The sequence below is a fragment of the Pollachius pollachius genome (assembly GCF_949987615.1).
Source record: "Pollachius pollachius genome assembly, chromosome: 16".
Lineage (NCBI taxonomy): Eukaryota > Metazoa > Chordata > Actinopteri > Gadiformes > Gadidae > Pollachius > Pollachius pollachius.
The window spans coordinates 344,436-356,491 of record NC_136949.1 but is presented as its reverse complement, the minus strand read 5'-3'; the positions used below and the strand labels follow the sequence as shown (position 1 = coordinate 356,491).

Sequence of the window (12,056 nt, the reverse complement as noted above, 5' to 3'; positions counted from 1 at the left end):
TCAAGATTCACCTGGGAGCAATTTACCAATTCATGACAGATTTAGAAAAAATAGTCTAATGGAAATGTATAGAAATATGCTTGACATATTATAACATATCAAAAAAATGAGAAACTGCTTTTTTGATGTGAACAAGTGACACAATGATGTGAAGATTGAACAGGTAGTTTAGAGAATTTCAATTCTGATCTGAGAAATGTACCAAAGTGACTGAGAAAAACTGTAAATTAGGTTTGGTTCCAAAATGAGTACCTTTCAAAATAAATCACAGTTCAACACTCATTTATTGGCCAGGTGTGGTCATTAGCCCTCATGCTAAGGTCTTCCCCATATCCCTTTGGGATTCATTATCAGATACAAGACGAGTACTGCGCTCATCCTACAAAATTCAATATAAACCAGACTCATGATGGACATGGCTAAGTGGAGTCAACAGATGGCCACGATAATAACATTAACCCTAACTATCTCTTATTCATGTAAACAATAGCATATGCAGTTAGCCCACTGTAAACCAGTCGTATGCACCATACTCCGGAACATTGTGGTTCACTTCTGAATAAACAACCAGTAATCTGTAACATTGTGGTTCACTTCTGAGTACACAATAAGTCGTCTGTAATATTGTGGTTCACTTCTGAGAGCACATAAGTCGTCTGTAACATTGTGGTTCACTTCTGAGTACACAATGATTCAAGATGTGTAACAGCGTGGTTGGTGTCTTTAGTCTCTGGCCCCAACAACGGTCAGGCTGACGAATCGATCCTCCCAGCATCCATCCCATCCCTTTATCGGTACAGCTCTGCAGGGTTGTTCCTGTAGCTGGCCAGGGGGTCAAACAGCTGGGTGTGTCCTTTGGGTCCGTGGTTGTGATGTCGCCCGTCGTTGGCCCCCTTCACGGCCGCCCAGCTCACCACAGAGTGCCCGTCGCGGGGCGTGGACCGGCGCTCCCACGCCGCGCTGAACACCTCCAGCGCCCTGCGCCTGAAGCTCCGCCCCAGGATGACGAAGAGGAAGGGGTTGATGGCGCTGTTGCTGTAGGCCAGGTAGGTGGACAGCTGCAGGCCGATGTCCAGCACCTTCCCCCAGAGGCACCCCGGGGTGAGCCCGTAGTAGTCCAGCGTGTCCAGCAGGCGCATCGCCTGGTGCGGCGTCCAGCACACCAGGAACACGGCCAGCACGGCCAGCACCAGGCGGGTGGACCTGGTCTCGGCCCGCGCCCCGGGGCGCCCCCGGGCCCGGCTCTCCCGGAGAGCCCCCACGATGTGCCAGCTGCAGTAACTCACCGCCGCCCCCGGCAGCGTGAAGCCCAGCACGTTGAGGGTGATGTTGTACTGCACGCCCCAGGCCGGGTGGGGGTAGTCCAGGATGCAGGCCTCCACCCCCGCGTCCTCCACGAAGCGCACGCTGCGGAACAACAGGATGGGCAGGCTGAGCAGCAGGCCCTGCAGCCACACCCCCAGGCACAGCCGCTTGGCCCCTGGGGCCCTCCGCAGCCGGCTGGCCTTCAGGGGCCTCACCAGGGCCAGGTAGCGGTCTGCGCTCACCAGCACCAGGAACAGCACGGAGCACAGGTAGTTCATGGCGATGGCCACGTTCACCGCCTTGCACAGCGCCTGACCGAATAGCCACTGGTAGTGGCGGGCGATGGTCACGGCCCAGAAGGGCAGGCAGGACGTCATCACCAGGTCGGCCAGGGCCAGGTTGCCCAGGTAGATGTCGGCCACGGTGCAGGGCTTCCTCTGGAGGAGGAAGACGCAGAGCACCAGGCTGTTGCCTAGCACGCCCACCGTGCTCACCAGGGCCAGGTAGGCGGGCTGCAGGGCGGAGAGCCACAGCCAGGCCGCCGTGGCGTTGGACCGGCAGTCGCTGGGGGCCGGCCAGGCCGAGGCGTTGAGGGGCATCGGAAGGTGAGAGGAGGACTGGACCGGTGAGCAACAGGGGAACATTTTTCAAGCGTTTATTTTAACTAGCATTCAATTAAATTAACTTCAATTCAATTCAATTCAATTTTATTTCTATCCCTTTATCACAGGCACAGTCACAAAATGGTTAACAGGCCGTATGTTTATGACACCCCCTGACACTAGCCCCCCAGAGGGCAAGAAAAAAAACCTAAATGAATCTCCTAAAATGGTCCTTTCGAATTGTGCTTGAATATGAGTCGGCCCACGTATTTGACAATATTGTCTGGATTGATATTAGGATGGATTAACAAGAAGAGATTGGCTAATTAAAATGATGAACAAGATATAAAAACGTAAAATAGCAATCAAAGATCACAGAGGGAATTATCCACTACACACCTACTGAATACCTCACACACACACACACACACACACACACACACACACACAAACACCACACACAACATACACGGACACACATAACATTGTATAACCTCTGCACATCCTCACCCTCCCACTCATAACTGGAAGCCGTGTCCAGTGTTTGTCCAGTGTGTGTGTCCAGGGTGTGTGTCCAGTGTGTGTCCAGTGTGTATTCAGTGTGTGTGTCCAGTGTGTGTTTGTCCAGTGTGTGTGTCCAGTGTGTGTGTCCAGTGTGTGTCCAGTGTGTGTGTCCAGTGTGTGTGTCCAATGTGTGTCCAGTGTGTATTCAGTGTGTGTGTCCAGTGTGTGTGTCCAGTGTGTGTGTCCAGTGTGTGTCCAGTGTGTGTGTCCAGTGTGTGTCCAGTGTGTGTGTCCAGGGTGTGTGTCCAGTGTGTGTCCAGTGTGTATTCAGTGTGTATGTCCAGTGTGTGTTTGTCCAGTGTGTGTGTCCAGTGTGTGTGTCCAGTGTGTGTCCAGTGTGTGTGTCCAGTGTGTGTGTCCAGTGTGTGTCCAGTGTGTATTCAGTGTGTGTGTCCAGTGTGTGTGTCCAGTGTGTGTGTCCAGTGTGTGTCCAGTGTGTGTGTCCAGTGTGTGTCCAGTGTGTGTGTCCAGTGTGTGTCCAGTGTGTATTCAGTGTGTGTCCAGTGTGTGTGTCCAGTGTGTGTCCAGTGTGTGTGTCCAGTGTGTGTGTCCAGTGTGTGTGTCCAGTGTGTGTCCAGTGTGCATTCAGTGTGTGTGTCCAGTGTGTGTGTCCAGTGTGTGTGTCCAGTGTGTGTCCAGTGTGTGTGTCCAGTGTGTGTGTCCAATGTGTGTCCAGTGTGTGTGTCCAGTGTGTGTGTCCAGTGTGTGTATTCAGTGTATGTGTCCAGTGTGTGTCCAGTGTGTGTATTCAGTGTGTGTCCAGTGTGTGTGTCCAGTGTGTGTCCAGTGTGTATTCAGTGTGTGTCCAGTGTGTGTGTTCAGTATGTGTGTCCAGTGTGTGTGTCCAGTGTGTGTCCAGTGTGTGAGTTCCCCGACCGGTAAAAGCTCATCCCCCCTAAACCTTCACTCATCCATGACGCAGGGCTGGAATTACCCCATCGCTCTGACCAGATGCACTCTCTCCAACACGGAAAGTGGAGAGAATCACTCTCTGGTGACTTCTAGAGTAAACAGAGCCCGAGGCAGAGACTTGAGCCCAAAAATGGAGCATCCAGCTCTAAACCGAGCAGTGGTTCAAAATAATCAAAACAATTCAAAGTTAATGCTTGGATCCCAACCAGAAAGAACATTAGGATTATGTATCCCGAATAACTTTTGTTTCCTTTCACATCACACCTAATCAGTGAGCCCTGGCAACGACATGTCCGGTCACAGGTAATCCCAATGAAATACGTCGTCTCCATCAGTGTCTTACCTTGTTCAGCTCAACCTGCTGCGGTCCTCCTGTCGCTCCTTGCTTCACTCCAGTCAGATCTCTGCGATGCGATGGAGGCTTCAGAGCTGACCGTCGCGGGAGAGGCTGCTTTTATACGTTTATCACACGCCTGCATCACTGTGTCGTCATAGCAACTCACCCTGGCCGTGGCCAGACAACGTATCCGGACGTCAACCCCTCCTCCTGCTACAGAGATTAATTATCAGCCCTCCAGTGTTTGTTTAGAACACCCCCTGTCATATAAACTTGTATTGGGACAAATAGCTAAATATAACTGGACATGTATTTTACTGGAAGGGGTGATTTGAAGAGAAATACTTTCTACCTTACACCTGGGAGCTGTGCTTTCCTTTTCCAGTTCTACTTCTGTAATTATATCTTATTATTAATCAACATATCAATGAACCAGTAGCCTGGTGACTCAATAGGGTGAGCTTTATGGGTTACTACGACCCCTCTGCAGTGTAAACAACAGAAGCACGTTAAGACACTACTGTGATGGCAAACTTCCCAGAGTTGTACTGTTCCTTCTGGAATGATGGTTGAAGATGATAAATTGGATGATTCATCCTTAATCTCTCCCGTCCGTGAGCCACAGAAACCAGGAAGGTCTGGAGCGCCAGGAATGAGGAGGGCTGTGTCTGAACATCTTACACATATGTTGCCCTGTCTCTAACCCTCTCTCTCTCTCTCTCTCTCTCTCTCTCTCTCTCTCTCTCTCTCTCTCTCTCTCTCTGTTCTCTCTCTGTTCTCTCTCTCTCTCTCTGTCTTTCTGTCTCTCTCTGTCTCTGTTCTCTGTCTGTTCTTTCTCTCTCTCTCTCTGTCTCTCTGTCTCTCTCTGTTCTCTCTCTGTTCTCTCTCTCTCTCGCTCTCTCTCTCTGTTCTCTCTCTCTCTGTTCTCTCTCTCTGCTCTCTCTCTCTCTCTGTTCTAACCCTGTCGCTCTCTCTCTCTCTCTCTCTTTCTCTCTCTCTCTCTTTCTCTCTCTCTGTTCTCTCTCACTGTTCTCACTCTCTCTCTCTGTTCTAACCCTCTCGCTCTCTCTCTCTCTCTCTCTCTCTCTCTCGCTCTCTCTCTCTGTTCTCTCTCTCTGTTCTCTCTCTCTCTGTTCTCTCTCTCTGTTCTAACCCTCTCTCTCTCTTTCTCTCTCTGTTCTCTCTCTCTCTCCCTCTCTCTCTCTCTCTCTCACCTGATCTAACCCTCTAACCCCAGACCCCTGGCCAACAGAAATCTCCTCATAGAGGTTACCCAGAAGAGTAAGGGGGTGCAGCTCTTGGGGTTGGTGAGGAAAAAGAGGTTGGGAAGGGAGGGGGAATAATATAACAAAACAGAAGATGGCGCTCTAGAGAGAGAGAGTGCAGAAAGAGGGGAGAGAGAATGTAATTAGAGAGAGAGGGGGGGGGTGGTGGGGATACAAGGAGAGTGAGAGATTAGGCAATCAGTGAGTGACTGTTATAATTTGATCAGAAACGTCTGGAAGCAGTGAACCTTATCACGTATGTTTGTCGAAGTGATTGCCCTCATATCTTATACAATGCTACAATATTTGAAGCAATTTACTGATGCTCATTCCGTAACTGACATAACTATCAGTAAAAGTGCTGAGCCTGGATATCTCTAACCAAGATGTCTGGTCTGTAGTCTGTGTTTGAGGCTTTCGGACTCTGATTCCATTGACTGGACGGATACGTGTGTAAACAGAGGGGCCGATTGAGGGGCCGATTGAGGAGACAGAGGATCAGTGGCCCCCAGGATCCACGGGGTTATTGACAGATCAAAGGTTGATGACTCATCTGAGGCTTTTGGCCACCAGGTCAAACCTATGAGCTGATTGGTGATTGGTGATGAACTAGCCGACGTAACAAACAAACAGATGTCGGAATGGACAGTTAGAAAACATTTTTTTATCCAAAAGAATATGTTCGATTTGACCAAACTGGCTTTAGCTTTGTGTTTTTTTTGTGTTAAGCATATATAAAGATTAATACTTAATCAATAAAGTCTTTAATCCCAATAAAACCTTTTCCATATTTTGTATGGAAAACTAATAGTCCTTTGCTATATCTGGATCATTGTTCAATCTACCAATCTGTCCTTCGAAATAAAACCCCACATACTGAAGAAAATATAAACTCCTTAAACAAGGCTTCGGTTTGTCCCAAACTTTTATTTTACAGTGATTGTAAAAGCAAAGGGATCAGAAACACGGAGCTGCCTCTGATTGGGCCGTGGAGGGATACACAGTGAGCTGGAGGCCTGCTTCGCCCTCCTCACGCCTCCTCACTCCTCCACCACCATGCGCTCTTCTAAGAAGGTCTGGTCTTCCGCGAGCATGAAGATGTGAGCTAGCTGTGATCAACCATTCTGAGGTAGGCTAAACACAATCCCAAAATGATGTCGACAAACACATTCATACACACAAAGACATTCACACACACACATACACTCTCACACACAAAGTCCTACTAACAAACAAAGTCCTCAAAACCCATGTATCTGTAGGTTTACAGCAGTAAATTGGTGCCAACAGTTAGCTAGCCGTAAGCTAACAGCTAACTGTGACGAACAGCTAACTAACGACGGTGCTATCTTTTGGGTGGCGTAGCGATCTCCGGCGCTGGCGGGGTCTCCTCAGGCGGCGGTCGGGTTGCTGATACGGCCCATGAACAGGATGCTCTTGGTGGAGCTCTCCACGATGAGGACCAAGAAGGGCCGGTTGAGCTCCATGGTGTCGGGGAGGCTCATGGGCATGATCTCGATGGTGGTGGAGGCAGCTGCCTCCGTGCCCTTCTCGTCCACGCTCAGCACCGCCTTATGGGACACCTTCATTTTTCCCAGAAGAAAGACGAGGATTTATGACACGTCCCTTATAATGTATAATAATAATAATTAGATAGTAACTCAATGTTAAGAAAGTACGGGTCCTGCCATGGGCTGTATTTGTGTAACCCGTGCCACTGCAGGGGGACTTTTACTTTCTAAACAACTTGACCCGGTCCCGCCTCTTATCAGTCGGCTCTTAGTCCTTAAACTCAAGCGAGGGGTCTGCCTTACCTTAGAGACTTTGACCCTGGTCTCGTTGAACATGCCGGAGAAGTCGGCGTCGTCGGCGAAGGCTTTGGTGACGCCCATCTCCTTCAGCACGTCTCCCAGGGAGGTCTCCGTCGAGATGGAGAACTTGGGCAGGGACAGATCCACCGAGCTGCAGGAGAGAGACCGCCACAGGGAGCAGGAGGGTCAGGGTGGGTCAGTAGAGTGGTTAGCAAACTGGCCCATCAAGAGTTGGGAACCACTACTTTACTGACACCCAGCCCTCTTTCATCAGGTGTGAGTTGTGGGATCGATCGATTATGTACAATCGTTGTACCAGAAAATGGGTCACTTGCCCTTTAAGAGCATACAACGCTTTATTTGTTTAAAGCATGCGAGAGGGGGACTTTTACTTTAGAAACAACTGGAAGAGGATCCACCACTCGGAGAAGTTGGATAATCGTCGTACCAAAGAAACACTTTAAGAGCTGGGTAGCACAAGCTGAAAGGAACATGTGGTGAGAAGTTAAGTAACGCTAAGTTTGGGCTACCTTCTGAAGAGGGAGTCATGCCAGTGCTTGATGTAGTCGCTGGAGATGTAGTTCTCCACCTCCTGCATCTTGCCCTCGTCGGGAAGCACGATCATCATGGAGGTGTTTCCCTGGTAGGGCAGCATGATGACGGTGGTGTGGTTGTCCTGGTCCTGGTAGAACTCGTAGCGGCCCGTCCTCTTCATCATGTCCACCTCCACCTTGGTGGTGGCGTCCACCTGGAAGTCCTTCTTGGAGGTGTGGGTGGGGTCAAAGGTCTTTTCCCAGGTTCCTGGGGTGTGAGGTGGAGGAGGAGAAGACGTTAGAATTAGGAAGAGGCACTGGGGTTTCTAGGTTAGGGTGGGCCAGGGTGTAAACCGGCCCGTTTAGAGTGCAGTGGTGGAAAGTGTGTCAATAGACACAGACGGACTGCTGACTAGAGACACAGATGCTCTCTACCCTGTGTCAAGTTTCTCTAGCTGAGGACATCACAATCTATGAACGCCTTAAAAAGGAACCTTAAAACATACCTATTTAGTTCAGCATTCTCTTCATCCATTTTATTTTTAAGAACCTTGTGTTGCAATTTTGCACGAAAGGTGCTACGTACATAACGTTTCATTTGATTTAGTCGTCTATAGCGACTCTGACCACTGGCTTCCACGACCCACAACAGACCATCCCCACCTCTGAAGAAGACGTAGTTGATGAGCACCATGGCCGTGTCGGGGTCCAGCTCCTTCACCTGGTCCTTGATCTTGTCCGCGGTCTTGGCGGCGATGTACTCGTTGATCTTGGCCACGGCGTCAGCCGCGTTGGAGAAGTCCACCTCGAAGGTCTCGCCCGCGAAGTAGTGCTTGATGTCCGACACGAACTGCACCATCGGCTTGTGCTCTTTGCGCACGGCCAGCGCGTTGCCGAGCTCCAGCTGCTGGATCTTCTGGTTGTGGCCCAGACAGTGGATCAGGTGCTCGTATGACTCGTCCACCTGGGCCTGGGTGAGCTGCTCGCCGCTGTAGCCCAGCGTGCTGAAGAGCTGGCTGTGGGTGTCTCCGGCCGCGCCAACCGCCAGCATGGCCAGGGCGGTGGAGATACCCAGAGGGGAGTAGAAGATGTTCTTGGAGGCGGCCGCCTTGGTGCTCAGGCGCTTGTAGAGGGCGAAGGCGAAGTTGGCGTTGGGCGGGGACAGCTTGAGGATGGTCTCGTCGCCCGTGTGGGAGTGCACCTCCTCGGGGCCGTGGTGCAGGTGGTGGAAGTGCTCGGGCGTGTGGCCCATGTGGTCGCCGTCGTGGGGCGCGGCGAACGCCACGGCCAGCAGCACGGCCAGGGTCGCGAAGCTTCCAGGCATCTCCATCACCTGGGCACAGCAGGGGGGGAGGGGGTGGATTCAGGGGGATCTGGGGATGGGTGAGCCCCGCTAAACCCAGGCTAGAAACCAGAAAGGTGCGATTCTTCTCTGGATAGACTCATAGCAGCCAAATCAAGTAGCATCCCACAGCCAGGTCCCGTGGTGTGGCGGGGGGCTGTGGGATGTCAGCTCCGGTTTCTTCGTCTTTTTTTGACGTTTTGCGTCACAGACGTCCCTCGATGGCCCAGTCGAGTTTTTCAACGTACATTTTTCTTTTTAAATTTCAATAAATCATTAATAAAAATATATATCTATTGGCTGTTAGATATATATATATATATTTATTTATTTTATTATTATTAATAATTTTATGGACATTTGTATAGAAAAATGTACGTTGAAAACTTTACTGGGGTCGACTGTGACGCAAAACGTCAAGGTTATTTTTTTGTGTGCTGGAAATTATAAATTCCAACAACGTGGTTTGTTCTTTGATTTATTTTATTAGCAGAAGTTACAACTTATTTATAATTTTTGTGTCTCGAAAATTATAAATGAACACAAACGTAGTTTGTGGATTTATAAGCAGAAGATTCCCTTTAGATACAAATCCATCCTATTACCCCTGGACTTGGAATACTTGCGAATTAATTCTAAACCAGAGATTCACAAGGAGCAGCGAATATTCAATCACAACGCAACACTTTGGATCTCACAGGGCTGAAATAAGGAGTTAGAAAAGAGCCATACTTACTATTTCTGCAGTGGGGACAGTTTGAAAGCGAGCCGGGCCTTTTTATAGTGTCCGAGGCTGAGCTGACCAGTCAATCATTAACCCGCCTGATACGGCGCGCCGCTTATGTGCTCTGGCGCGCGAGCCGCTCACGCAGCGGACATTGCTCACGGCGGCAGAGGAGGACGTGGGCTTTAGGGAATGGGGGGTTGTGGGTAAATCTGTAGCTCTGGTTGGATTAAATTTCTATTTTTGATTTTGAGAAAGTATATCTTTAGATCCTCGTGGGGCAGAGAGACAAAGGATTACAGAAGGTCGTAAATACAAGGACAAAGACAAGTTCAATAAAATATGGATAGATAGATTTTACATTTTGAATACATTTAAATATTAATCAAAATGTAATATTGTAACATATTATATTTTAATACTTTATTAAAGTTTAGCCTATTTACTTCCTCTGACTTTTTATTTTTTCAAATACATGAACGTTTGAAATAGAATATAGAAATACCTACACTACAAAGTGAATGGTTCATGTGGGGCTGTGTCGGCCGTACCTGACTGGAGGCCCACTGATTGGGCTCTGGGAATGGTGAGGCTACACACCGGTCGCACATTCAGTAATCAGCCTGCACAGGTTGAACCGGCCATCCCACACACACTCAGAGATCTCCTTGAATTATCAGCAAAATAAACTCAACCTTAACGGTGAAACAGGCTCCATGTTGTGACCGGGTTATCGCCGGTCGTTTCATACCACTGTGCCTCCTTGTTTTTGTCTTGTTTCGTTTTAAGTCTTGTACTGAAACATTTACCTTATGAACACCTTGTTTATTGCGCTGAGAGGCGAGAGTCTGGATAAACGGCGTCATGCAAACACAAAGTCGATTATTATGGTAATAATGTAAAACATAACTACAGAGAGAGAGATCGAGCTAGAGATATAGGGAGAGACGGAGGGAACACATTTATGCAGCAGGCACACATACATACACCACCACTGTTAAGGATTTGAGGTTCCCGCAAAGAATCTCCTGGGACCAAAATTAGAACCCAGAGCCAGTACCGGGAACCTCGCTGATAGATCTTTGGAGGTGGAGGATAGCTGGTGGGGTCGACGGAGGAGGTGGCTAGGGAGACCCTGTCAAGGTTAGGGTGGTGACGAGGTCATGTTTGAGGTTCAAAGGTCAAAGCAGTGCATGAAGGCCTCAAGGTTTGACCTCTCACCTCTCCAAGGCCTCTGGTGTGTTTTAGTTGTTCAGGTGCTGAAGAGCTGCCCTGATTGGAAGGTTCGTTAGCTGCCAGGATCGCCAACGGTGACAGCGCCCAGCTGCCGAGGTACTGGGAAACACTGAAGGGGCCAACAGCGCAATCCAGATCAGAAAGAAACTCATGCTGAGTGGAACCCAGAGATATGTTGTTCTTATGTTCTGTTCTGAGTGTGTGTGGGGGCGGCGGCGGTGTCGAAACAATATCGACCTCCTCGCTAGTATAACGACCCCTGGGGTGAGCTCTGAGCAAACACGGCTCCCGTCTCCCCTTATCTCTCTCTCTGTCTGTCTCTCTCTGCCTGTCTGTCTGTCTCTTCTCCTCTCTCCCCCCTTCTGTCTCTCTCTCCCCTTCTGTCTCTCTGTTTCTCTGTCTCTCCCCTCCACTCACTGTCTCTCCCCTCCCCCTCCTCTCTCTCCCACCCTCCTCTCTCCCTCCTTCCTCTCTGTCCCCTCCCCCTCTCTCTCCCTCCTTCCTCTCTCTCCCCTCCCCCTCTCTCTCCCTCCTTCCTCTCTCTCCCCTCCCCCTCTCTCCCTCCTTCCTCTCTCTCCCCTCCCCCTCTCTCCCTCCTTCCTCTCTCTCCCCCTCTCTCTCCCTCCTTCCTCTCTCTCCCCTCCCCCTCTCTCTCCCTCCTTCCTCTCTCTCCCCTCCCCCTCTCTCTCCCTCCTTCCTCTCTCTCCCCTCCCCCTACTCTCTCTCCTCCTCTTTCCCGTCTGTATGGGGGTTGTGTGCCCTGTGCAACCGGTGAAGCCCGCAACTAACAGTGTGAGGGTCAACATGGAGTCTGGACCCTTAGGCAACGCTCCTGGTTCAGAGAGTGTCCCCGTTCTGCTCCTTACATAACGGCTGCAACCTGCTGTGACTCGGGCCAAGAGTGACCAGGGAGGAGACAGGGCCACAGCCGTCAGACGGGGCGCTGACTCCTGCTATAGGAACCATGCAGAGGCACATGTCATTAATACATGGATATTAATGCCAGTATTAATTATCACTTATGTTTAAGTGTGTGAGTAGAGGAGGAAGGATGAACAGAAGACTTACGTTAAAAAGAACGGAGTGAATAAGCATAGTTCTGTGGTCCTAGATGTGTTGTTTAACATGGAGACGCCGCCTCTCTACTGTCTTAAGAGCTTTGCCGCGGTTATTTATGCCACCTTGTGGTTAGAATTGGGAAGTACGGATTAGTTTTCCACGCAAAAACAATGTAGTAGAAAAATAAATTTTAATGAGTGAAGTGCGCCAAAACAACTTGAGGTTGAACATACATGTTGTGCATCTATAAAATGATAATGACAGTAAAGGAAAACATTCAAAAAAACGGCCAACTCTATATGCATGATAATTAATGCATACCAAAATGTTATAATCGAAACTTTCAGGGAGAACTTCTAAGAATGA

At 49.5% G+C, this 12,056-nt stretch overlaps 2 protein-coding genes across 2 annotated transcripts; both read right to left on the bottom strand.

The window, feature by feature from the left end:
* Positions 1–788: 788 nt before the first annotated feature.
* Positions 789–1,904, bottom strand: LOC307088291 (B2 bradykinin receptor; the record flags this gene model as incomplete). Its single annotated transcript, XM_079754143.1, has 1 exon — positions 789–1,904. The coding sequence occupies one exon, from the start codon at positions 1,902–1,904 to the stop codon at positions 789–791; it is 1,116 nt and encodes a 371-aa protein (XP_079610269.1).
* Positions 1,905–6,376: 4,472 nt separating this feature from the next.
* On the bottom strand, positions 6,377–8,659 carry LOC307088024 (alpha-1-antitrypsin homolog; the record flags this gene model as incomplete). Its single annotated transcript, XM_079753772.1, has 4 exons — positions 6,377–6,568; positions 6,800–6,947; positions 7,327–7,597; positions 7,993–8,659. 4 exons carry the CDS (start codon positions 8,657–8,659, stop codon positions 6,377–6,379), a joined length of 1,278 nt encoding a protein of 425 aa, XP_079609898.1.
* Between the last annotated feature and the right edge of the window lie 3,397 nt (positions 8,660–12,056).